The sequence below is a fragment of the Ascidia mentula genome, chromosome 2 (genome assembly GCF_947561715.1).
Source record: "Ascidia mentula chromosome 2, kaAscMent1.1, whole genome shotgun sequence".
In the NCBI taxonomy this organism is placed as follows: domain Eukaryota; kingdom Metazoa; phylum Chordata; class Ascidiacea; order Phlebobranchia; family Ascidiidae; genus Ascidia; species Ascidia mentula.
In genome coordinates, this window is record NC_138567.1 from 6443760 (window position 1) to 6468104 (window position 24345).

General features: G+C 38.7%; 6 protein-coding genes across 8 annotated transcripts; 3 read left to right on the forward strand and 3 right to left on the reverse strand.

The window, feature by feature from the left end:
- Positions 1–24: 24 nt before the first annotated feature.
- On the reverse strand, positions 25–1899 carry LOC145888886 (RING finger protein 215-like). The gene is made up of 7 exons (XM_082979757.1): positions 1603–1899; positions 1395–1464; positions 1146–1303; positions 930–1073; positions 641–865; positions 243–519; positions 25–165 (listed from the first exon to the last, which is right to left on the reverse strand). Exons 1-7 carry the CDS (start codon positions 1867–1869, stop codon positions 140–142), a joined length of 1167 nt encoding a protein of 388 aa, XP_082835883.1. The 5' UTR covers positions 1870–1899; the 3' UTR covers positions 25–139.
- A 267-nt stretch (positions 1900–2166) lies between these two features.
- Positions 2167–4598, forward strand: LOC145889252 (WW domain-binding protein 11-like). Its single transcript, XM_082980171.1, has 5 exons — positions 2167–2493; positions 2875–3242; positions 3426–3487; positions 3571–3699; positions 3764–4598. Exons 1-5 carry the CDS (start codon positions 2266–2268, stop codon positions 4495–4497), a joined length of 1521 nt encoding a protein of 506 aa, XP_082836297.1. The 5' UTR covers positions 2167–2265; the 3' UTR covers positions 4498–4598.
- A 1650-nt stretch (positions 4599–6248) lies between these two features.
- LOC145888914 (sphingosine-1-phosphate lyase 1-like) lies at positions 6249–8985 on the reverse strand. Its single transcript, XM_082979784.1, has 2 exons — positions 6845–8985; positions 6249–6590 (listed from the first exon to the last, which is right to left on the reverse strand). Exon 1 carries the CDS (start codon positions 8946–8948, stop codon positions 7254–7256), a length of 1695 nt encoding a protein of 564 aa, XP_082835910.1. The 5' UTR covers positions 8949–8985; the 3' UTR covers positions 6249–6590; positions 6845–7253.
- Positions 8986–10041: 1056 nt separating this feature from the next.
- Positions 10042–11738, forward strand: LOC145889364 (synaptojanin-2-binding protein-like). Of its 3 annotated transcripts, none has more exons than XM_082980309.1 (5): positions 10042–10159; positions 10291–10427; positions 10558–10671; positions 10858–10986; positions 11461–11738. In XM_082980309.1, the coding sequence occupies exons 1-4, from the start codon at positions 10111–10113 to the stop codon at positions 10972–10974; spliced, it is 417 nt and encodes a 138-aa protein (XP_082836435.1). In that variant the 5' UTR covers positions 10042–10110; the 3' UTR covers positions 10975–10986; positions 11461–11738. The 3 variants fall into 3 exon arrangements, with proteins under 3 accessions (XP_082836435.1, XP_082836437.1, XP_082836434.1); XM_082980311.1 differs by having other exon boundaries at positions 10858–10956; XM_082980308.1 differs by having other exon boundaries at positions 10858–11738.
- Positions 11739–11892: 154 nt separating this feature from the next.
- Positions 11893–15375, forward strand: LOC145888427 (peptidyl-prolyl cis-trans isomerase FKBP4-like). The gene is made up of 9 exons (XM_082979168.1): positions 11893–12071; positions 12208–12352; positions 12521–12684; positions 12971–13142; positions 13317–13582; positions 13854–14057; positions 14600–14701; positions 14784–14918; positions 15001–15375. Exons 1-9 carry the CDS (start codon positions 11964–11966, stop codon positions 15112–15114), a joined length of 1410 nt encoding a protein of 469 aa, XP_082835294.1. The 5' UTR covers positions 11893–11963; the 3' UTR covers positions 15115–15375.
- LOC145888428 (uncharacterized) lies at positions 15339–18427 on the reverse strand. Its single transcript, XM_082979169.1, has 9 exons — positions 18150–18427; positions 17723–17884; positions 17274–17465; positions 16970–17207; positions 16501–16608; positions 16218–16356; positions 15814–15920; positions 15620–15744; positions 15339–15507 (listed from the first exon to the last, which is right to left on the reverse strand). The coding sequence occupies exons 1-9, from the start codon at positions 18336–18338 to the stop codon at positions 15502–15504; spliced, it is 1266 nt and encodes a 421-aa protein (XP_082835295.1). The 5' UTR covers positions 18339–18427; the 3' UTR covers positions 15339–15501.
- Between the last annotated feature and the right edge of the window lie 5918 nt (positions 18428–24345).

Here is a 24345-nt window from a genome sequence, read left to right on the forward strand (position 1 = left end):
GTTTGTGCTACTTTTTTGAGCATAAACAATTGTTTAATAAGTGCACAGCTAATTTAGCAGTCAAATAAAAAGAAAGGAAGAAAGGGGAATAGAATAAAGAATAAGGTAAAGTGTATGTGGAAAACATGTAATAGTCCAATCAGGAAGCTTGCAAAAGAACATTTTCTGAAAAAAATGAACAAGATTTAAAGTGTTGAGGTAACAATTTAAGCAGGCAAACATGTTACACAACCCTAACTTACCTAGTATATCATATTTGCACAAAGGACAAGTCCTTCTGGCCAGCAACCATGGATCCACACAGGTCACATGAAAACGGTGGTTGCACGGCAACACACGCAAACGCTGCAGAGAATAGTAGTTGTCTAGACAGATTGCACAGCGTTCACTTCCACGTTTGGAATCCTGCTTTGTAGTGTGACCGAACAATTCTCTAATACGCCCTTTTCTTGTTCTACACCGATAAATCTGCACTTGCATGTTTTTTAAAGTTGTCTCAGTCATTTCTTGCAAAGATACCTGGTAAAAAAAAACAGTATTACATGGTCAACATTTAATGTATCGTAATTAAAACTTTGTTGAAATGGTTACGCAACAATATGTACTTGTGACATGCCATTAAAGAGTGTAACATACTCACATCATGATAAGTGTAAAGTGGTAAATTTGCATGAAATACCACCCATCCCATTCTGAGAATAATGGCAAAAAGCAGTACAGATGCCACCATGCCAGATGTATTCCACACTTTAGAGTCTGGTGGATTGTTTTTGCTTCCCATACACACAGTTCCTTGCCATTCGTGATAAGCACCAGCTGTGGATCTACCACATGCAGACCACAGGGTTAATGTGCCTATCGACCCCTAAAATATGAACAACATGCGTACAGCAAGTTATGTAAAACCTAAGTTGGCAATAGGTGTTTACCACTACACTGTAGAAACTGATGTTATGTTGAATTTTGACGTGCAAATTGCTCAGCTGTAGTGAAAAGAGCTGAAGTATTTTTGTCATGTTTTCCACTCCTTTAATGATAAGAACAGGTTTCGTGAAAACTTGTGGCACATCCAGCTAAACACAAGGGCACAAAAAGTGTCGGTAACTTTCCTGGAAAACTGTTGCCATTCTTGTATAATTTCTTACCTCTTTAGCAGAATGTAGGTTCTTTGTTATGATAATTAATGCAGACGCACCAAACAGCATGAAATCTTTAACATGGTCAATCAAAGATTTTGAATTTGAAGGCCCTTCTGCATTACTTTCTGTGAACTTGTTGCCTCTGTTATCTGTTTGAGGTGAATCTGTGAACAATTTTGCAATGGTAAAACATGAAACAAACAATGACAACAGAAGATACAACAAAATTTGTAAATATATTTAAATGCACATTACCGGCTAAAACCACTCCAATCCAGTTTCTGTTATGCTGCTGAGGACACTTTTTGCTGTCATCATCAAGTAGCTAAAATAAAATGAGCATTCAAATGAACACATATAGAAACACAACTTTAGATGGTTTAATTACATTACATGATTAAACAAACATATTATTTGCAATTTGAAATATAGCAGCAATTACAATAATAGTATGATTACCAACCAAATGCAAGTATCCATTGACACTTTTCTTGGCTCCAATATTTGCGTATTCGCCTTCGACCATAAGAGGTAGAACATTGGTTTGAGAAAATGGCGTACCAGTGTAGGAACAAATCTTGCGATCTTTTCTTTCTTTGACCGAGACTGTTATGAAAGCACGCTTGGCTAAAGAAGGATCCTTTTCCAGTTGATTGCAAAACCCCACTTTGCAAGTTATTGTCACAAACAGCAACACCAAACAAAACGTAGAATACTTGCTAAAATACATTATTTTTGCAAACGTTGCACATGCAACTTCTTGTTTTGTTCTTAACGCTCCAATGGCTCTGTGTGACGACACAGTTGCAAACAAAGAGGAAAGTTTTGGAGGTAGATATTTTTTAAACGTTTTTAATTTAATTGCGTAGTGTATGATTACATTTATTTATGGCAAATCAAAACACTTCTGTCGGCATAATTGTAAACAGTGATTTGTGAAATACGCAACCCAAACCAAAATAATATTTCTGTGAGGTTATTTCAGTCATGACTGAATGCGTAAGAAAATGTGCAGCCAAGCGTGACTGCGTGTAAGAGCTTGTGGGATGTGAATTACTTGAGTTCACTATTTTAATCATTTTTGTGTCATACATTGGATTAACGCAATCCTGAAGTAACATACAAAATGGGTCGGAGAGCAACCAGTACCACCAAAGGTGGAAAGTTCATGAATCCAACGGATCAGGCGAGAAAAGAGGCAAGACGACGCGAACTAAAGAAAAACAAAAAACAGCGCTTGGCTGTTCGTCAAGCTGTTATCAAAACAAAAGACCCCCAGCTAATGATTACCGAACTTGAATCACTCGATGACATGGAGTTGAATCCATCAAACACCAATCAATACAATGAAAAGGTTACAAAACATTTTGTTGATAGGCTATCTCAATATGCCTTGGCTGCCAAGCCTGTGAACCTTACTATCTCAGTATATGTTGTGTTAAATGTATTTATATCAAGTGCGACAAATTCTGTTAAGGTGTCTTGACTTAGCATCTTGTGAATCCAAACCATAAACACTTCTAATTAAAAAGCAATTTGTTGTACAGACTGGCCAAGCTTTTACATGTAGAAATGTATTAGTTTGCGAGTAAAATGTGGAAGATTAGGAAAAATATTTTGTACTAATTTTAAATAAGGTGTACATAGATTTTTAGAGCTAGTTGTGCAATCAAATGCCGATATTGTATATGTTAAATACAAGCTTCAATGGTTAACCAGATGTATGACTTTGCAGGTAATAAAAGACAAGAGAAGAAAACTACTGGAAAACCTGATACGAATTGTGGACTTTTATTTTAAAGAAGAACCGAGCCGTGGCAGAGAATTTAAGTTAATGGTGGAAGCGTACAAACAAAATAGAAAGAAAAAAGAAAATTACTATGAGTCTGTACAGAATGCACAGAAGGTTGAAATTGGCGCAATTCCCTTGCCTGATGCCCCCTTTGCCACACCGCAACTTCAAGACATCCCACTGCCAGGACTAAAACCTCAGGGAATTTTAAAGAAAATGCCCCCTGGGCCACCTAGTGGCCTACCACCTGCACTTGCAGGGAAAAAATTGGCTCCTGGGCCACCACCTGGTTTCCCACCATCCAAAAAAGTGTGAGTAATAAAATTGATTCTATTAAATAACGTCCCAAATTTTGTGCATGTAGGGTTTATGTAGTGATGCAATGTTATTACTAATTTGATTGGAAACAAACAGTCAAAAAAAGAAGGTTTATTTTTAAGGTTATCCCAGCTATAAAAAAAACGTGTTTCAAAATAAATTTCCTTGTTTTTTAGATTTGTTCGTGGGGTAAAACCAGGAGTTATACCTGGAATTCCAATGCATTCAGTTCGATCAGGTATTATATAATCGCCTTCATAATACAAACATTTTAATAATCCTTGCCTTCAGTAAAAGTTATGTTGAATTTGATGTGGTTAGGTGGAGTGATGGAGGATATGCCATATGACCCTGAAGAAGGTCCGGAGTTCCTCGGTGGCGATGACCGGAGAGCGGACGATGATGACGAAGAAGAATTTCATCATAGAGACGATGATGAGGCAGATATAGGTCAGTATGCTTGTGCCTCCGATATCTGGTGTTTGTTTTTTATAATATAACATTTTGTCCATAGATCATTTATCAGATGATGATGCTGGAAGCAGTCGTAGACCAAGCAGAAGAGGTGTTCGGTTTGCTGACGATGACAAGGATAAGGAGACCACGAAACCACTGCCATCCAACATCACCCCACTGCAGGCCATGATGTTAAAACTGGCTGGACAGTCTGTACCAGCTCCTCCAGAAAACACAGACTATGATGATGAAGACAAAGAGGAAACAAATGAACATGCAAAAGATAGATCAAGACCTCCGGGCCCTCCACCTGGACTTCCACCAGGTCCACCACCGGGAATGCCTCCAGGAATAATGCAAAACCCCTCCGGTATTCTGCCACCTGGTCCACCACCGGGTCGACCCCCTACTGTACCCCCGGGTCTTCCACCAGGCATTTCCCACAGGGGCGGGGAGCAGGGTGTTAGTTTCATGCCAAACCCTAATGTTCTGAGTGCTCCACCGAGTCTTATTCATCGCCCGGCAGCCGACAAAGAAGAAGAGCCACAAGCTGCGACAATAAGCGCCAAACCGCAGCTCACGGCCAACCCGAAGGGCGACACCACGCGGTTTATGCCCACATCATTGCGCGTTCGCCGTGAAACCAAAGGCCGCGGTGCTCCTGTTCGTGCCGGGCCAGAGTTGCCCACGCAAGCAGAAAGACAGAAGGCTGAAAAGAAGCGAAAGGCAGCTAAGTCCAACGCCGATGCCGCCTACGACTCTTTCATGAAGGAGATGCAAGGTCTGCTCTGAAAAGATAGTGAACTATTTGGCGCAATCGTTGTTGCGGTCAGATATCTTTCTATTAAACTGTGCAACAGCAGCCGGGTGTAAATAAATTTACTTTTATCTTTCCTCGGACTATTTTTGAGAAACTGTTTTAATGCAGATAAAAACTTTGTAATCCAAAATCAGTTGGTGTCTTATAGAGGCAATGAGTTTCTAGTAAATAAAGCGTGGTCGCTAATCTTCATAGGATAACAAAGTGTCAGTTGTACAGGTTAACGGCAAAACGTTGGTGCAAGGATTCCCCTTTATTTACTCGTAATTTATTTTCCTGTCGTAATAGCAAGTATGAAATGACACAATCACATTTTTTGAATACCTACACGAGCGGTTACGGATTAGTTACAAGTTTCTCCAAGCGGTTTACGCAGAGCACGACGAAACCACACGACGTTCGCGTAGATAAACTGTCCCGAATAAATGCAATTAGACCGCGCAATGCGCAGTCATTTCGAACTCTAAAATCCTTCATAAATCATACACGGGAATAAATCATAAAATTAATCTGCACTTAATTCTGTGAAGATGGGCGGTTGCTTAAGAAATGCCTTCTGCGAGTAGTAAACTTATATAATTGCTCAGGTTTCATCTAAGATCACTATTAGCAAAGAAAGGAGTTGCTTCACGAAATGTTATTTTTGATATCTGTAGCAATGAAAGTTATAAACGCTATTACGCAAGGCGAACGCAAAACAACACATGACAGCACTAGTTTTGCACCTTGAAAGTAAATGTTGCACCACAGGACCAACACAAAATAAAAACGATTGTTGTTTGGTCATGCCAAGTAAGGAAAACTTTATTGACTATTATAGCTTTTAAACGTATTGTACGTATGAGCCTACGTAAACTTTCGTTACAATAGTAGTGGATAGTTCAACGCGAGAAAGGATTTGCATGACAATGAATTTTGTTCACAACTGTTTTAATGGCTGCTGCAAAATCGATTTATTGATTTAGTTTCTACTTGCTGCAATACATCCGATAGCGCAACGGCAACCACCAGTATATTAAAGAATACATGAACCCAAGACGTCCAAGTAGATAGAAGGCCGTACCGGTAAACGTCCAGCAGGTGTTCTGCGCCTCACTCTTTTGTATCATGTTTTGGGGACGAAAGTAACCCCTGAAAACCGGGTGTAACCCTGAGTAAACGTATTTACTTCAATTTGATTGGATGTTGGCGGCAGCAAAGTCGTCAAACTCAGGCCTGTTAACGAACCGTGGCTTGCCAAGTGGAAACTGGTATGGATCGAAGTCCACGTAATTAAGTGCAGCAAAAATATTTGTTTTGGTGATGCGCGCGTGACCTCAGAACATGCCAAGGAATGCAGCCATCTTTTTTGCGTGTGTTTATCGCTATTTCGCGAATAATCTTTCCAACTTAGCTATCAGTGTCAAAAACGAGTTTGGGCTCTTTTTAGAATCTCGCATGACCACAGCAAACAACGTGCAAAGCTCCCGGCAAAGTAACAGATAAAATCACCAAAAATTTCGAACCACTGGTGGGAAAACGCACAACAGACAGGTCATCATGTTGTTTCAAGCGACAACAGGAAGCTGTTCTTTGTTTATTGGGAGAAAACCTAACAGCCTTATAAAGAACACATCAACAAAGAATTGAAAAGAAAAACAAGCAAAGACCAGTATGGTTACATCCTTTTCTGATCACAATGTACATGGGATGTGTAAGAACAAAACATCATCAGTTACATAATGACAAGCATTTCCGTATTTCTATCATGACTGCCATTGACTGCCCCATCTAAATACAAGTCTAATATAAAAAGCGAAAATTCTTGGATCGTGCATGCGACTAGACTTTTATATGGAGTATTTCTTTGCCAGAGCATAACAATTTCTCAAGTGAAGCTCAAAAGCCTTTCATGTAGAGAATTGTACCCAATAATATATATTAAATTTATTGAATTGAAAACAAAATAGTTAAGACTCCAAAACACTACATGAAGACAAGTAAACACCAAGCAAAAATTCACAATAACAAATTTCTGTGCTAAAAAAAGTCTGGAAATGCTATCAGTGTCCATACAATTTGTAGCCTGGGTTTTTTTTTTCACTAAAAAATTTCTGTCAAATGACCGAAATGCCAGCAAAAATTTAGGACATTTTCAATTTATTTTGGTCATTTACGTCATAATACTTTCGTTCGCGAAAATGTAAGCAACTTGAATAATCTACCAGCCAATTTCTTTTGGGACATTGTGTCCAAAATGGCTTTTATTTTTTGTGACATTTCTAAAAAAATTGGGTCAATGACAGACAAATGACACAAAAAAAAAACCCAGTTTGTAGCGACAGCTGTGTGCAGACCTCATTTATTTCTGTTAACATTAGTAACATCTGTTGCTTCTTAATTACAAATAGGAATTTGTATCAGTGAAAAGAATCAATAAAACAGAAGAGAAAACACTGCATAAATATTGTTCAGTTATTCACATAGTGTTTAAATTACATTATGTATAAATAAATAGTGTAATGGAACAGAAAAAACATATATACATCATATAATATGACCATATATCAGCAAGCGTTAACCACCCCATGTCATTCAAGCTAACATTGTCAACTAACTTCCCCGAAAAACATCGACATTTTGAATCAGAAGCATAAATAGAATTTTGGAGGTAGAATGCACACAGCACAAATGTGACTGGTCCCAAGTTTGCAATGCCTAGCTATAATTATTTTTCGTCTGATTTAATTTAATTACCTATTGCATCCCCATTTCCAACACATGTTTCCTGTGAAGTATCATAAAGCGCATCAAGAAAGCTATGTGCAATTGTTGAAACGATGGAACGATCGGGAATGGACTGGGCCAAGCCATAGATAGCACCTGCACCTGTCGGCTTGCATTTAGGAGATTGCATAATTGTTGCCACTGCCTCGTTGACATCAGATAAAAATCTCTCGGCCACACCCACTTGTGTATGGGGCATAGCACAGCAAATGTGGATGCTTGGGGGGAATTGTAGTGAGTTGAGATTCCAGCCCCTTTTCGTCAGTTCACCAGAAAGGCGGAAAATATCAAAATCCAAGCTTCCAAAAGCAACAACCGACATTTCTGGTTTCCCAAACACAAATATGTTGGGCACTGCACGCAAACCGCTTTCAATTGCTCTGGTAGTTGATATAATCTTCCTTGTTTGTGTTATGTAGCCTTCTCGACCAATATGAACCATGGAACCCCAGCAGGCTGCAACAGTTGCCCCACTTCGACTGCCGGCAAACATAGGTGTTGCATAAATCCCACCTTGCCAGTCAGGTGAAACAAAATACTGATGGTGTGCCAACTCTGTTGTGCTGTACATAATTACAGATGAGCCTTTTGGGGCACAACCATATTTGTGAGTATCAGCTGAAATGCTCGTCACACCAGGCACTGAAAAATCACATGCTGGAATGGGGAAACCAGCCTCACCCATAAAAGGCAAAAGAAATCCACCCAAGCAGGCATCAACATGGACAGGTACCTTGTATTTTCTTCCCAATGCCGCTATATCTTCAATAGGATCCAATACACCATGTGGAAACTGTGGAGTGGATCCTACAAGCATGCATGTGTTTCGGTTAATGGCCCGTTTCATTGCATGCAGGTCAACTTTTCTTGAAATAGGGTCAACTCGAACATGTACTAGTTTGATCTTGAAGTATTCTGCTCCTTTTTCAAACGCTGCATGAGCGCTTAGAGGTATAATCATTTCAGGTTTGGTGATACCATTTGAATAAGCAAAGTCCCGGTATGTTTTGCAAGCTAACAATATGCTTTCTGTCCCCCCAGTGGTAACAAACCCACATGAGGTTGTGGGATCACCTCTAAAAAGTGAACATGTCATTCGAACTACCTCTGCTTCCATTTTTCTCAAAGATGGAAAGACATCGGGGTGCAGAGGATTGGACCAAGCAAATTTATGATACAGGGTTGATGCAACATGGGTTAGAACCGGGTCTCCGCCATACACTGTCCCAGAAACATTACCTTTGGCCCAGTCTACAGTATCCAATGCTAAGTAACCATCCACCTCCCGGATGATGGTGCTGTGTGACTTTCCTTCATAGGGCAAGGCCTGGAGATAGGACATTCCAGCTTTTAAAGGAAACAGCTTCTGTGCAGAAACTTCTTTCAGGACAGGCTTCATTTTACTTTGTATGACTGAACGGATGACTGGCATCCTCTTTACATGAAAGAAGAATCCTAGTTTGAAGCGCTCCATGACCCCTTTTTCATGGCCATATAGGAAGTTGTTAATCCATGAAGTCACAAAAATTGTTATGACTGTGTAAAATATAATCTGCCAAGGCTTTAATGCCATACATTGCACATCAATGAACTTTGTTGTTTTATCAAACATTGCATTAGCTTCTTGCCATAGTGCTGCCACAGTGTTATTGTCCATAATGCTGCAGTATCTAGTGGTACTATAAGTTAATGGATGTTCTGTAACAATAATACTTGGTTCATTAGGCTACATAACTGAAACTGGACATGTGGTAAAAAAGTTTTTGCATATATAACGACTTGCTTAGTGCACATCCAAATTACAACTTGTATTAACGCTAGTTCAGACAGAAGACATAGATCAAACAAAGCGCTCAATAAAGTGCCGCAACGCTCGCTGCAGCAGGGCAGCTTCTGCCACTGGCACTGCCCCCGCTCTACTGCTCAGAGAACGACTATATGCTGTCGTCACGTTTTTGCGCCGGCCTAATCTTTTTTTCTTTTGTTACAAATTTGCTATAGCAGTTTTCTATGGTAAAAAACAAAAAAAAAATTCACTGCCCTTTGTAGTGATTTAACAAATAACAAAATCCCAAAAAGTTTCAATAAACTTCATTGGCTGTTGTTGCGTTTTTGTTTTTCTAGCCTGTTTTTCTAAATCGTTTGTCTTCAAAAGTATTCTTATTATGACGTGACTGTGCTTATGATTTCACACTCACACACAATTGTGGAGTTTCTCACATTGTGCCTTTGTTCTTGAGCGTTTAATTGTCACTTATGCAACATGCGCAGCGAGCTGTCATTTTTTATTTTTCGTTTTTCTAGTTTATTTGCGTGGTAGCAGTCCCTTTGCTTTGAGAAATAAAATAAACCATTTTTAAATGAATGACACGTTTGAAAACTACAATATCATTCTCATCAAACTAACGAAACAATGCTATGAAATTTATTTTAAGCTGTCCTCTCTACTCTCATGGAGCGTTGGCTTGGTCAGCAGTTTGGTACGTGCACGACCTGTTGCTGATTGTGGCTATTGCGTTGCAGTCGTTTTTTCGCATAGCAATCTATTTATTTGGACTCTACTTTTATTTAAATTTAATTGCCAATTTTTGGGAATAGTAATAAAATATGTCTCGTCCAACTAGTCTTGTAGCAACACGCTTCAAACTAGTCGTTGAAAGCGTTTAAAATACCACTGTAGGGTTTCATTTATTCAGAAACAATAATGAGGCATACAACATTGCACTAAGTCTGTTCAATTTATTTATGAATAAATGCTTTTTTGTCACCAGTGTGTGTCCAAATCTGTAAAAAAAAATTGCTGAGCAATAGTTGCCACAATGGCAGAAGAAAAATATCAATATTTTGAACTGCATCGTGGGCCCAATGGTAGGATTATCTTGCGTTTGTATGTATATCATAGTTGTCCATGTTATTGACCATGCTTACTAACTGTAACTGTTACTTTGACTTGTTTAAGATTGTCAGTAAGAACATAACTATTTTATCTTGTTTGTTAGGATTGGGATTCAATATTAGAGGTGGAAGAGATCAACAACACTTGCCCAATGACCCTGGAATATTTGTGACAAAAGTAAGGGACAATGGATCTGCAGCTCAAGATGGAAGGTTAAAAGAAGGGGACAAAATAATTGAGGTCAGCTTATTGTGTTCATGATTGTCTAGTTACTGACAACTGTCAGGAAATATATGTTTGTTTGTTATGGCATTCATTTTAAACAATGCGGTTTTGGTGCATATTTGTTAACAGTGTAATGTATGCTTAGATTAACAAAGTTTCATTATTGGATGTGACCCATGCGGAGGCAGTTGATTTCTTCATCAATGCCGGGGAAAAGGTTGCATTAAAAGTTTGGCATGGAGCCGAAAAAGTTCTGATTGTGAGTAGTTATGCTTTAAAGTCTGATTCACTTGTTTAAGTTTTTGGGGGAGTACTCACAAGGTTATAATAATATATATCAATCAAAAGAATGGCAATTTCTGAGCAGTCATCTGTGGTTGTGAAGTGTATAAGAACAATAACTAACTATAGTCAAATAATCTTATTATGTTCCTGTTTATGACAGAATGAGTACACAGAAAAGACAAGACCCAAAGGATCAGGGTGGCTTCCAACATTGATTGCACTGAGCGTGGGATTTGCAATCGTCATGACTTATTACTATGTAAAGAAAAGGAGTTAAAATTTTTCTTCGGTGATGAATGTATTTCTTATGTCAGAGCACTGCTTGCTTTCTTTCAAAAGCTGTTAAGGCTTGGAACTCTAAAAACTAAAGCATGTGTTTTGTTTAAATTTCTGTTGTGTGAAACTTGGACAGCTAGTTGAAACTATGCATGGCTATTACACCCTTTCTCGGTCGGCAACAGTTTTTATTTAGTACAGTTGATTTTCTAACCTGAGCTACAATAAGAAACATATTTACTGAAAGGGTTTTACCCTATAAATTGATGCCAATTTAACTGCACACCATGAAAAAATGCTTATAGTGCATTGCATTTTCCTTCCTGTTCACCAAAAACCAATAGTGTTTGTAATGGCCGTTTGTTAACTCTTGGAGAACATGACCTTGTAGTTACTCATTAACATGATAGCTCAACGTTTGTGGCAGAAGATTTTTATTGAGTTTGTATTGGTACGTTTGTGATTGAATTGCTTATTTTGTTTGCAGTTCTCTTAAGATGTAAAACATCTTCTTCGAGAAGATTGAGAAACTGAAGGGATCAAACTATGCGGCACTTAAAAAAATGTGTGCTTTTTAATTACAATACAATGATAATGGACATGTGTAACAGGACGGTTTCTTTACCATTTCGTTGATCATGCTTTGCAATAACAAGTTATAAATCCACATATTTGCCGTTAATATTGTCATTTTGAAATTAGTCGCACATGGCGATCGTTGTTTGGCACGTGCTTCTCTTCAAATACAATGTGAATTTTCGCGAATTGGGTGCATGTATTTAAAAATCTCAGTTTAGTCGTATATCTGATATCTCAGTTTAGTGATAAAAAGAGGAACTGAAAATGAGAATGTTCTGGAAAGAAAAAAGGGTCCACGAGGTCTGAGTGCAACGGATCAATAAAAACCAGACGCGTGCACATGTTTTGTTACTATTTGTGATACAATAGATTTGCTAGAAGGAAGCGGAAAGTGCGTTTAGTTGTTTAGCAATGATTACCGAAGTTGATGAAAACGAATCTCCTATTCCAGCGAATGAATCTCCTATTCCATCTGATGGAATTGATTTGACAGAGAAAAGTGATGGTGGTGTTATCAAGGTAACAAACGTTTAAATCACTATGACACTATGTATGATTAAAATCTTAGTCAGTTTTGTCTTGCAATGTGAAAAGTCCATTTCGTTGAAATTTTTCAATTACATTTTAACATAAACATGCACATGTCATTTTGTAGGTCATAAAAACAGAGGGAAGTTCAGATGAAAAACCGAGAAAAGGTAACAAAGTTACTGTTCATTATGTTGGGACACTGTTAGATGGATCAAAATTCGATTCATCTCGTGACCGTAATGACAAGTTTTGCTTCAACTTGGGAAAAAGTAAGTACAATAATTACAAAAAAATACTTGTGGGTAGAGTTGGTTGTGGTTAAAAGCAACATGTGTATGGCAAGCACTGAATTTGAGTTTATAGAGTGTGTAACTTGGCCTTGTTTGCAACCCATATATTTTAAAGTGGTCGAATGTAACATACCTTTATGTTTTAAGGTGAAGTGATCAAAGCATGGGATATTGGTGTAGCATCCATGAAGAAGGGTGAAATCTGTGACCTTTATTGTAGGCCTGAATATGCCTATGGAAAACAAGGAAGTCCCCCCAAAATACCCCCAGACTCCACTCTGGTCTTTGAAATTGAATTGTTTGAATGGGAGGTATGTTCTTTTTACAGATTGTATAAGATTGGTCCACTGGGCATGTCAGGTTAATACACTTTTTTACACTGTTTGTTTCATGAATTAATAAATAAAGCTTCCTTAAATATTTTCATTTCACCTTTTCCCGGCAGCTCCTCGATAACCGCCTACGGTTGAAAGCTGTTCGGTTGTCGTCAGTTCATTGCACATGTTTACGGCGTAATTAGACTGCTATCACGATGGAAAAAATAAAAATTATTGTTATTATTTCACCATTTTGTTCATATCAATTACTACAAACAAGGGAGAAGATCTGACCGAAGCAAAAGACAAAGGAGTGGTTAAACAGATCAAAACCGACGGAATGGATTACACTACTCCCAACCCTGGTGCCACAGTCACTATAAGCTTTACGGGAAAGTGTGGTGATAGAGTGTTTGACAAAAGAGACAACCTGGAGTATGTCGTTGATGAAGGTAGGTTGTTTAAGTTTGATAATGTTAAATACTATGATCAATTATTTCAATTGTCATCTATAGTAGCTTAATTTCTTGTGCAAGACATACTTCAACCAGAGATAAACATTTTTATCGTTGTTATTTTCAGTCTTTATACTTTTCAAGTAAATAATAGTGACCAAATTTTCTCAGCTGAGGATGATCTTCAACTGGTTCCAGCCATTGACTTAGCTGTCAAAAAGATGAAGTTGAAAGAAGAATGCAGCATTACAGTGCAGCCCAAGTATGGTTACGGGGAAATGGGAAATGAGAAGTTACAAGTTCCTCCCAATGCAGTTCTCTCATATACTATTAAGCTTCTCAAGTTTGAGAAGGTAAAGGAGGCCTGGGAAATGCTTGATGAAGAAAAAATAGAACAGAGCAAAATTGTCAAAGAAAAAGGAACTAAATATTTGAAGGTAAATTGTGAAACTAATAAAACACTTTTTAGTATATAACTCATATCAATTAAATTCTATTACAATATCACTTTTAGTAAGTTTGCTGAATTGTGTCAAAGAAAAATGTTTAATGTTTTCGCACGGTCACCCCAGTGTGCATTTAAAAGCCCTTAAATAGCGATCACAAATATTTGTAATTATTTCTCCTGAATTATTAATATTGCCAAATTATGTCAGCAATTTGCCTGCTCCAGAAACAACTGTTTTTTTTTTGTTAAATTTGGCATAGGAAAACAAGTTTAAACTAGCAATCATCAACTACAAGAAAATCATCGACTATCTTAGCCACCATGATGCCAAAGAAGGTGGCTCAGAAGAGGACCAAAAAGTAATCAAGGAATGGAATGAATTGAAATTGGCCGGTTATCTTAATCTAAGCCTGGCGTACAACAAGTCTGGTCAATATGCTGCAGCAAGAAACAACTGTGAAGAAGTGAGTTTTTTTGGTTGTTTTAGTTATTGGATTGAAATGTGCTATTTATTTTGAAACTTACAATATAATTTTGTCCATACAAGTGTGTGTGTTTAAAATGGTCACTATGTATGGTCAAATGATCTGAATGATCAAGTTTATTTGAATGTTATATGAAATGTAAACCTCAAGAAACATATTTTGTCATCTAAAAACTTACAAAACTAGACAACAGGTTACAAGTGTTTATGCTCGTTTGGAATAAAAGGTAGCATTATATTTTATGCCAAAAAGTCAATTTTGATAAAATAAGCACATGTTGCACCATGAAGTAATGCCATGCTTACGCATAGCAAGGCGGGATCGCCCCACTGCGCAGGCCCTTTGTATTTGACGATCACAGCTCTAATATTCTGATCATAAGGTTCACAGGCTTCGCAGCCAAGGCATTGCAGCCAAGCTGGATCAGGAAAAGTGGCTGATCCAGCTTGGCTGCGAAGCCTGTGAACCTTATGTTGCACCATGTTATTATTTCACACTGCATTGGTTGCAACAATTTGTAGGCACTTAAACTGGATCCAAAGAATGAAAAAGCCTTATACAGACGAGCTGATGCTTTAAAAAATGAGTTTGACTTTGCTCAAGCAAAAGAAAGTTTCTCCGAGGTAAATCTATTTCAATTTTTTGTGAAAGCATTTTATGGGGTATTTTTTTGCTGACTGTTTTGCAATTGATTGCAATCCACAGGTGCTGAAAGTTAACCCAAAAAATAAATCTGCCATTGCAAGCATGAAGGAGTGTGCTTCTAAAATACAGCAACAAAAAGAAAAGGAGAAGGCCAAATATAAGGGAATGTTTGATAGGTTTGCCAAGCAAGATAAGGTAAAGCTCTCTGTGAAAAAGTTTAAAATAAAGAATGCACAGCCAAGTTCTCCTCCGTTATCCTTTAATTTTGCCATTTTAGGAAGAAGAAATTCGGCAAAAAGTTGAACTAAAGGAAAAAGCAAAAGCAGCAAAGAAACTCAATGAAAAAGGGGACAGCAATGGTGTGGAACAAATGGAAGCAGAGTCATCATGATTGGCTGACAGGATTTCAAATTTTGCCGTGGTTGATTATGTGGGCAGTATGCACATTGTGATCAGTTGCAAAACTTCAATCAACTAAGCTACAAGCTAAAACAATTATAGACAAGCTAAAGTTGTAAAGTGTTTGTTATCTTTCGGAGTTCCAAGGCTGTAAGTCTGCTAAAACTGCTGCAATCATTTTTGTCTAGCTTGCTGCTAAGATGTGATTTCACAAACAGCTGGTTTTGTTTTGTAATAAAATTTCTGCATTGTTTATGTGCTCTGTCGATAAACTTGGAAGCCATTAGGTTTGTGGAATAGCAAGTTGAACATCACAGTGAAAAGCAGTGGAATAAAAATGAAGGCAGTTTCACTTCCTTTTGGCAGGACTGATGTTCTTTTACTTCTGCAAAAAAATGAGGCGTAATTTTGTCTTTTAAATTGTGCAAGATTCAAAGTTCTCAATTCAAATTAAAGAAAACAATGTTAAATAATTATCCCTACAGTGGACAACTTGCCTTTTTCTTTTTTTTCTTTCCTTTTTTCTTTTTCTTCTTAAGGCCGGAGGCAAGTTTTACAATGGCAGCAAAAGTGTCCTTTTGAATTTCAGCAGTGGTTTTCATCTTTAAGCCAGGAAGATTACCTGCATTGTTTTGGTTACAAAAAAAATTGAAACTTATTTTGCATAACACACAATAAAAATGTTGCCTACTTTCTTTCCTGTGAACAAGGGCCTCCATTATTTCTCTAGCAGACAAATTACCAATGGCATTGTCTTCCAGGTCAAGCTCACACAAACAACTTGAATGCAATATTGTTCTATAAACCAATACAATTAAAATGTAACAAAACCATAAATAAGCTTGCACATTGACGTATGAAATGGTACCATAGTCAGTTCAATCTCAAAACAATCAAATACTTTGAAAGGCAACACTTTTTATTTCAAATACCACCCTTCTGGCAAGAAAGTAAAGTGGGTTTTACCCAACTTTTGTTTCCCCCACCATACAGTTAAATATAATTAACATTGATTTTTGCCAGCAGGGTAGCATTAGAAAATCATATTATGCACGACAAAAGGTAATGTTTTTCTCAAAGTGAACAAAATCACACCTGCTGATAATACCAATGCATGTGAGTAATTCCTCTGTTCTACCTTGGCAATAAGGGTCAATGCCATTTTCAGCAAGATGGAGTTTGTAAATGTATGGACCAACAACTGGTGGATCAGGCTCCTTTTTTGCCTTTTTACCTATAAGTTTTACTTTGTTGTAACACACATTTTAAAACAAGAAAGGAATTGCTAAACGCTTCTAGCAAACCACCACACTCAGTTCCCAATTTCAAATTAACATGACAAATGTCCGTTTGTGACAAATTTAAATAATTTAATTGCCTTTCTTTTTCTTCTTTTTTTTCTTAGGTTTTTCGCCGGCTGTGCCATCGGTTTCACCTCCACTTACATCTGTCGTCCCCAGTTGAGAAGTCACATTTTTGTCTGTGGCTATACAAATATGGCACTAGTTGTTGTTAAGTCCTAAGCACAGTGTCAAGGGCAAACATGCAAATGTGACCTTCTTGACTACATGGCCCAGAGCCGCAAAAGGTCAGATAACTACAATTGCCCAACATTTTTCATATAAAACCAGTCATATCTGTGCGAAAAGCTAATGTTGTAAAAAAAATTAGTTTTTTAAAAATTGGTTGCAAGATCTTTCCGACATTCCAAGCATACCAACCAATATTTTTTCCATCTAACATATATGCTACTAAAAGTATTATTTTGTACAGCAATATGTAAATGCTTCTGTTACAATCTGGGTGAATTGAAAACACATTGATATCAATATTGACTCATTCCATACCTTCAAGAGCTCCTTCTGCAATCATCAATGCTTTAAGCCTCTCCTCTTCAATGGCCTTCATATGCTCATCCTCGGCTGCAACAGCAATTGCTCTCAGCATGTCAGATACACCTTGACATTCCAGTTTGTTGCCATCAAGATAAAACTCCCTCACTGTGCTGTTGTACGCCACTTCACCCAAGTGAATGCCACTTTCACGAGTTATGTTGCAGTAGCAAACACTCAGGCTTAAGATGGTCTTTAAACACAAAGATTGTGTGTTTGTAGTTAAAATTCAAGTGCTTTTTAATTGCTGATTGCTTACCTTATTGTTTTTGCAACCTGCACAAAGTCGAGCACACCCTTGATCACCAAATTCATTGTAATCCAAATTGACATCAGTAAGGTTGCTGACTTTGAAAGTACGTGCAAGCCTTTCAACAGAGTAGTAAAGTATATCACAATCCATCAGCTCAACTCTGGTTATGGGGTAAATTCCCTTTTCTATCAAAAGAGCCTGAAAAAACATGAAGTGATATAGTATAGCACTACCCTCACAACAGGTGAGAATAAACAATTTAAAATAACTTGTGGTTTAATACACAGGTAAATGACTATCTAAGTGTAAACATTTTGTTTTTGTGTAACATTCCTTTAAAAGAAGTACACATTCCAGGTCTTGATTTTGAGACAGAATCTTGGAAAATTAACCATTTGAAAAATTTTGTGGTGAATTGAAGTTGTTTCGGCACTTTTTAACAACTATAAACTTACAACATTTGCCACTGTCTTATGTTCCAGTTCCAAATCCCATACAACTAGCTCATTTATATGGATGTAGTGTGCTTTTCTGATGGTGTTTATAATGGTGTCAAGGAGCACAGGTGGTTCTGGTGGTATGCCCTCTGGCTGTGAAGGTGGGGGCTCAACCAGAAACTGCAACGAACATCAATATCTAATCCAATTATATTTTCTCTAATTATAAACAAACATTGCAAATGCAATAAACACTGTTAAAACAGTGTTAAAAACATTTCATTGTTTGTTTAGGAAAGTAATGTGGATCCCTAATTATGTCAAGGTGAATCCTAATCGGACCCTAGTTGAGAAACCTTTCCCTAATGTAAATTTTAGGAATTCACCACCAACCACGTGATTGAAACAAACAAATATAACATTTTTTTAGATAACCCCAGCTTACCTTTCGCAGATATTTTCTGTGCTCTATACTATCTTTCATTGCTTTTATCAGCCATGCACCTGGAAGAGAGCCATCTTTTAGGCACTGAATGTTGTAGACTTTGAGATATCGAGTCCCATCAATATCGGCGTTAACATCAAATTTGATGTTTTTACGTTTTGCCCCGTCTTTTCCCTTTTTCTTTGCCATAATTGCCGCTCTTAGTAAATTTGCATCATGATCATGAACGTTATAAATCGGATTTTAGCTATAAAAAAACCACGACTTGATTCACAGCAAACAATTGGCAAAAGCCACATTACAATAGAAGCAGAGTTGGGAAACCCCCAAACAGTAACCTTGACAACGATATTGCATTCGCAATAGAAGTATTACAATTTTATTTTGTTGGCTAATCATATGATAGTAAAGTTACATCACAAAAATGTATATGATACCAATCCTGATAAATTAACCGCAAAATAGCAGTATTTCTGTTTATAGGTAACAATAGATTTTGGGAAGTGAAAATGTTTTCGGATTTGCCTATATCATTTGTATGACCAGATTAGTTGCAGTTCCAATTTAGCTCAGCCGTTACTAATCCATTACTTGCAAAATTTAAACAGGATGTTCGCGAAGTGCACAGAATAATAGTAAGTGTTATCTGCGCCGAATCTGTAATTGGATTATTGCGTCTTCGTTTACGTGTGAAAAGTTTTACGGATCGCACTATAAATTGTCTGGACCTGCTTGTTTGCAATTCAGATTTTTATTCGTTTCGGCGGTGATGCTCAGGTTGGTTTAAAGTGCGAGGGAATAGAACCTGTTCGTGTCCTGCCTTGTGGCAAAGTTTTCGGTTTACATGGTTTTATCCATCTGGAAAAACTAACTAAAACCACCGACCTACACATCTCTCGTTGTGATTTCGTAGAAAAAAGAAATGTCGCTTACAGAAACACCGGTGCGCAATGTAAGATAAAACTGCGTCACAGAGTGGTAGACTACTGTCATTTCGGCGAAATACTTTTTTGTTTCAACGAAATATAATTCACGCATGAATGAACACCACTTCAAGGGATTCATCAAAAACAAAACGCAACCACATACCCAAATTAGAACACATTGACTATCGAAAAACATCAAATGTAACTTTAGCATACCTATGCTATCGAATCTGACAATATTCGTTCACATAAGATATACTTTAAGGTCACAAAACTTGTAAATTTGATGCGGTCATGTATCAGGCAGATAGTGGTGTAGTCGCTTGATATAGGCGAACATTTGAAACCTTTCCGGGACATAGGATTTTTTTAAATTTTGCACAGGGCTTGCCTGAGGCCTGCTGATGAACGTGGTATAAGTTAAAATACCAACTCATTTCAAATTTTCCAGCGAAATGAACTTAACTGCAGGTCACCGCCTGTGACGACATAGAGCCCATTGCCCGCGTACAGCTTGGCGACAAGGTTTCTTGTATAGACGAACATTTGAAACCTTTCCGGGACATAGGATTTTTTTAAATTTTGCACAGGGCTTGCCTGCAGCCTGCTGATGAACGTGGTATAAGTTAAAATACCAACTCATTTCAAATTTCCCAGCGAAATGGATTCAACCGCAGGTCAACGACTGTGACGAAATAGAGGTCGTTGCCCGATTATACCTTGGCGACAAGGTCTCTTGTATAGGCGAACATTTCAAACCTTTCCGGGACATAGGATTTTTTTAAATTTTGCACAGGGCTTGCCTGAGGCATGCTGATGAACGTGGTATAAGTTAAAATACCAACTCATTTCAAATTTCCCAGCGAAATGAACTTAACTGCAGGTCACCGACTGTGACGGCATAGAGCCCATTGCCCGCGTACAGCTTGGAGACAGGGTCTCTTGTATAGGCAAACATTTGACACCTTTCCGGTCCATAGGATTTTTTTAAATTTTGCACAGGGATGGCCTGGAGCCTGCTGATGAACGTGGTATAAGTTAAAATACCAACTCATTTTAAATTTCCCAGCGAAATGAACTTAACTGCAGGTCACCGACTGTGACGGCATAGAGCCCATTGCCCGCGTACAGCTTGGCGACAGGGTCTCTTGTATAGGCAAACATTTGAAACCTTTCCGGGCCATAGGATTTTTTTAAATTTTGCACAGGGATGGCCTGGAGCCTGCTGATGAACGTGGTATAAGTTAAAATACCAACTCATTTTAAATTTCCCAGCGTAATGGATTTAACCGCAGGTCACCGACTGTGACGAAATAGAGGTCGTTGCCCGATTATACCTTGGCGACAAGGTCTCTTGTATAGGCGAACATTTGAAACCTTTCCGGGACATAGGATTTTTTTAAATTGTGCACAGGGATGGCCTGGAGCCTGCTGATGAACGTGGTATAAGTTAAAATACCAACTCATTTCAAATTTCCCAGCGAAATGAACTTAACTGCAGGTCACCGCCTGTGACGGCAAAGTGCCCATTGCCAGCATACAGCTTGTCGACAAGGTCTCTTGTGTAGGCGAACATTTGAAACCTTTCCGGGACATAGGATTTTTTTAAATTGTGCACAGGGCTTGCCTGGAGCCTGCTAATGAACGTGGTATAAGTTAAAATACCAACTCATTTCAAATTTCCCAGCGAAATGGATTCAACCGCAGGTCAACGCCTGTGACGGCATAGAGCCCATTGCCCGCTTATACCTTGGCGACAAGCTCTCTTGTATAGGCGAACATTTGAAACCTTTCCGGGACATAGGATTTTTTTAAATTTTGCACAGGGCTTGCCTGGAGCCTGCTGATGAACGTGGTAGAAGTTAAAATACCAACTCATTTCAAATTTCCCAGCGAAATGGATTCAACCGCAGGTCAACGACTGTGACGAAATAGAGGTCGTTGCCCGATTATACCTTGGCGACAAGGTCTCTTGTATAGGCGAACATTTCAAACCTTTCCAGGATATAGGATTTTTTTAAATTTTGCACAGGGCTTGCCTGAGGCCTGCTGATGAACGTGGTATAAGTTAAAATACCAACTCATTTCAAATTTCCCAGCGAAATGGATTTAACCGCAGGGCAACGCCTGTGACGGCATAGAGCCCATTGCCCGATTATACCTTGGCGACAAGGTCTCTTGTATAGGCGAACATTTGAAACCTTTCCGGGACATAGGATTTTTTTAAATTGTGCACAGGGATGGCCTGGAGCCTGCTGATGAACGTGGCATAAGTTAAAATACCAACTCATTTCAAATTTCCCAGCGAAATGGATTCAACCGCAGGTCAACGACTGTGACGAAATAGAGGTCGTTGCCCGATTATACCTTGGCGACAAGGTCTCTTGTATAGGCGAACATTTCAAACCTTTCCGGGACATAGGATTTTTTTAAATTTTGCACAGGGCTTGCCTGAGGCCTGCTGATGAACGTGGTATAAGTTAAAATACCAACTCATTTCAAATTTCCCAGCGAAATGAACTTAACTGCAGGTCACCGACTGTGACGGCATAGAGCCCATTGCCCGCGTACAGCTTGGAGACAGGGTCTCTTGTATAGGCAAACATTTGACACCTTTCCGGTCCATAGGATTTTTTTAAATTTTGCACAGGGATGGCCTGGAGCCTGCTGATGAACGTGGTATAAGTTAAAATACCAACTCATTTTAAATTTCCCAGCGAAATGAACTTAACTGCAGGTCACCGACTGTGACGGCATAGAGCCCATTGCCCGCGTACAGCTTGGCGACAGGGTCTCTTGTATAGGCAAACATTTGAAACCTTTCCGGGCCATAGGATTTTTTTAAATTTTGCACAGGGATGGCCTGGAGCCTGCTGATGAACGTGGTATAAGTTAAAATACCAACTCATTTTAAATTTCCCAGCGTAATGGATTTAACCGCAGGTCACCGACTGTGACGAAATAGAGGTCGTTGCCCGATTATACCTTGGCGACAAGGTCTCTTGTATAGGCGAACATTTGAAACCTTTCCGGGACATAGGATTTTTTTAAATTGTGCACAGGGATGGCCTGGAGCCTGCTGATGAACGTGGTATAAGTTAAAATACCAACTCATTTCAAATTTCCCAGCGAAATAAACTTAACTGCAGGTCACCGCCTGTGACGGCAAAGTGCCCATTGCCAGCATACAGCTTGTCGACAAGGTCTCTTGTGTAGGCGAACATTTGAAACCTTTCCGGGACATAGGATTTTTTTAAATTGTGCACAGGGCTTGCCTGGAGCCTGCTAATGAACGTGGTATAAGTTAAAATACCAACTCATTTCAAATTTCCCAGCGAAATGGATTTAACCGCAGGTCAACGCCTGTGACGGCATAGAGCCCATTGCCCGCTTATACCTTGGCGACAAGCTCTCTTGTATAGGCGAACATTTGAAACCTTTCCAGGACATAGGATTTTTTTAAATTTTGCACAGGGCTTGCCTGGAGCCTGCTGATGAACGTGGTAGAAGTTAAAATACCAACTCATTTCAAATTTCCCAGCGAAATGGATTCAACCGCAGGTCAACGACTGTGACGAAATAGAGGTCGTTGCCCGATTATACCTTGGCGACAAGGTCTCTTGTATAGGCAAACATTTGAAACCTTTCCGGTCCATAGGATTTTTTTAAATTTTGCACAGGGATGGCCTGGAGCCTGCTGATGAACGTGGTATAAGTTAAAATACCAACTCATTTCAAATTTCCCAGCGAAATGAACTTAACTGCAGGTCACCGACTGTGACGGCATAGAGCCCATTGCCCGCGTACAGCTTGGCGACAGGGTCTCTTGTATAGGCAAACATTTGAAACCTTTCCGGGCCATAGGATTTTTTTAAATTTTGCACAGGGATGGCCTGGAGCATGCAGGTGGACTTGGTATTAGTTGATATACCCACCGGCTCCATAATTCCCAGCGAAACGGCCTCAACCCCAGGTCGTTGTGTGTAACGGCATAGAGGCTGTTTGTGAGCGTAATGGCGGCGGAGACATCTGGACATATAGGCGAAAATTCAAACACTTTCCGGGCGATAGAATTTCGTTAATTTTGCACAGGGCTTGCCTAGAGGTTGCAGGTGAACGTGATACAAGTGAAAATTCCAACGGGCTTCAAAATTTCCTGGGAAATGGACTTAACCGCAGGTTATGGTGGGTGACTGCATAGAGGCGGTTGGTTGTGAGATGTAATAAATTAACCTATTTTGTATCAGTATGCCGGTATTGGTATAAAGCCGCTACACCACGTCAAAGTTCCGGCAATCGTAGTGGTTTTATTTTGCAGATAAAACTACATTTGGATGCAATCACATCCAAATGAAGAAAAGAACTGATCTGAAATGTAAACATATTGTGTTATTCTGAATGTATAACAAAAACATAAGTGATAAGTTAGTTCACATGCATGGTTGTGTTCCTATACACTGGTTTAGAACCATTTTGTAGTCAGCCACCCCCTTCCGAAAAACTCTTGTTTATCTAAAAATGTATACCAAATGAACGGGAAAACAACAAGTATACATAAGAAGGCTGGCAAATTTAACTGCGTCCTTTTAAACACAAATCGATGGTTTGGAACCGACCCTTCTACACGTTTCCTCGTATGTACTGCTACTCGTACTCATTAAATAGCAAAGTACAAAACGTTTTTTAGGAAAAGTTCACATTCAGTATTTTGTCAATCAACATTTCACTCAACATGCTTCCTTCCACAATCAAACCTGGTTTCAAATCTCGGCCGCAAAAGGATTCACGGAAAACCTGACTACCAACAAGTCGTTGACGCACGAGACGTCGACAAAACGAATATTCAACGAATCGCATTATATTGTTCATTTCATCCTGGGAAATTGTAAGGGGGGGAATTCAGTAAAAATTCAGTGGGGTCTTGCTGCTCATTTAAATTATAATTAGGGTGACTACAAACGTCTTTAACCAATTGCAAGTATGATGAGGAATCAACGTTGTTCAGTGTAAGATGACAAACTAAGTGACCAATCCTACCTTCTATCGTTGTTTTACTGGGAAAAACTCAAGGGCGATCTAACAAACTTTGAAGAGCTTGTAACACAGAATTTAACCAACAGTTATTGTATAAATTTGTAAGACCGGCCAAAACTAGCTTGTTTTTAACAATCCAAGTATTTAATTTGTCACTGCAACTGATCGATTCCTGGACAAGCGCAAACACCATCCAAATACGATATCGCGCAACGTCGAACTCAATCTTATCAATC

Bases quoted from the DNA above. Each gene is read 5' to 3' on its own strand.
- LOC145889364 (XM_082980308.1), top strand. From the start codon at position 10,111: ATGGCAGAAGAAAAATATCAATATTTTGAACTGCATCGTGGGCCCAAT. The intron at 10,428-10,557 runs GTCAGCTTATTG...ATGTATGCTTAG, and splicing joins AAGGGGACAAAATAATTGAG to ATTAACAAAGTTTCATTATT. The intron at 10,672-10,857 runs GTGAGTAGTTAT...TGTTTATGACAG, and splicing joins GAGCCGAAAAAGTTCTGATT to AATGAGTACACAGAAAAGAC.
- LOC145888886 (XM_082979757.1), bottom strand. From the start codon at position 1,869: ATGTATTTTAGCAAGTATTCTACGTTTTGTTTGGTGTTGCTGTTTGTG. The intron at 1,465-1,602 runs GTTGGTAATCAT...ATTTTATTTTAG, and splicing joins TCAATGGATACTTGCATTTG to CTACTTGATGATGACAGCAA. The intron at 166-242 runs GTAAGTTAGGGT...CATTTTTTTCAG, and splicing joins GTGCAAATATGATATACTAG to AAAATGTTCTTTTGCAAGCT.
- LOC145888914 (XM_082979784.1), bottom strand. From the start codon at position 8,948: ATGGACAATAACACTGTGGCAGCACTATGGCAAGAAGCTAATGCAATG.
- LOC145889252 (XM_082980171.1), top strand. From the start codon at position 2,266: ATGGGTCGGAGAGCAACCAGTACCACCAAAGGTGGAAAGTTCATGAAT. The intron at 2,494-2,874 runs GTTACAAAACAT...ATGACTTTGCAG, and splicing joins CCAATCAATACAATGAAAAG to GTAATAAAAGACAAGAGAAG. The intron at 3,243-3,425 runs GTGAGTAATAAA...CTTGTTTTTTAG, and splicing joins TTCCCACCATCCAAAAAAGT to ATTTGTTCGTGGGGTAAAAC.
- LOC145888428 (XM_082979169.1), bottom strand. From the start codon at position 18,338: ATGGCAAAGAAAAAGGGAAAAGACGGGGCAAAACGTAAAAACATCAAA. The intron at 16,609-16,969 runs GTATGGAATGAG...ATATTTGTATAG, and splicing joins TGCAGAAGGAGCTCTTGAAG to CCACAGACAAAAATGTGACT. The intron at 16,357-16,500 runs GCAATTAAATTA...TAAAACTTATAG, and splicing joins AAAAAAGAAGAAAAAGAAAG to GTAAAAAGGCAAAAAAGGAG.
- LOC145888427 (XM_082979168.1), top strand. From the start codon at position 11,964: ATGATTACCGAAGTTGATGAAAACGAATCTCCTATTCCAGCGAATGAA. The intron at 13,583-13,853 runs GTAAATTGTGAA...AATTTGGCATAG, and splicing joins AAGGAACTAAATATTTGAAG to GAAAACAAGTTTAAACTAGC. The intron at 14,919-15,000 runs GTAAAGCTCTCT...TTGCCATTTTAG, and splicing joins GGTTTGCCAAGCAAGATAAG to GAAGAAGAAATTCGGCAAAA.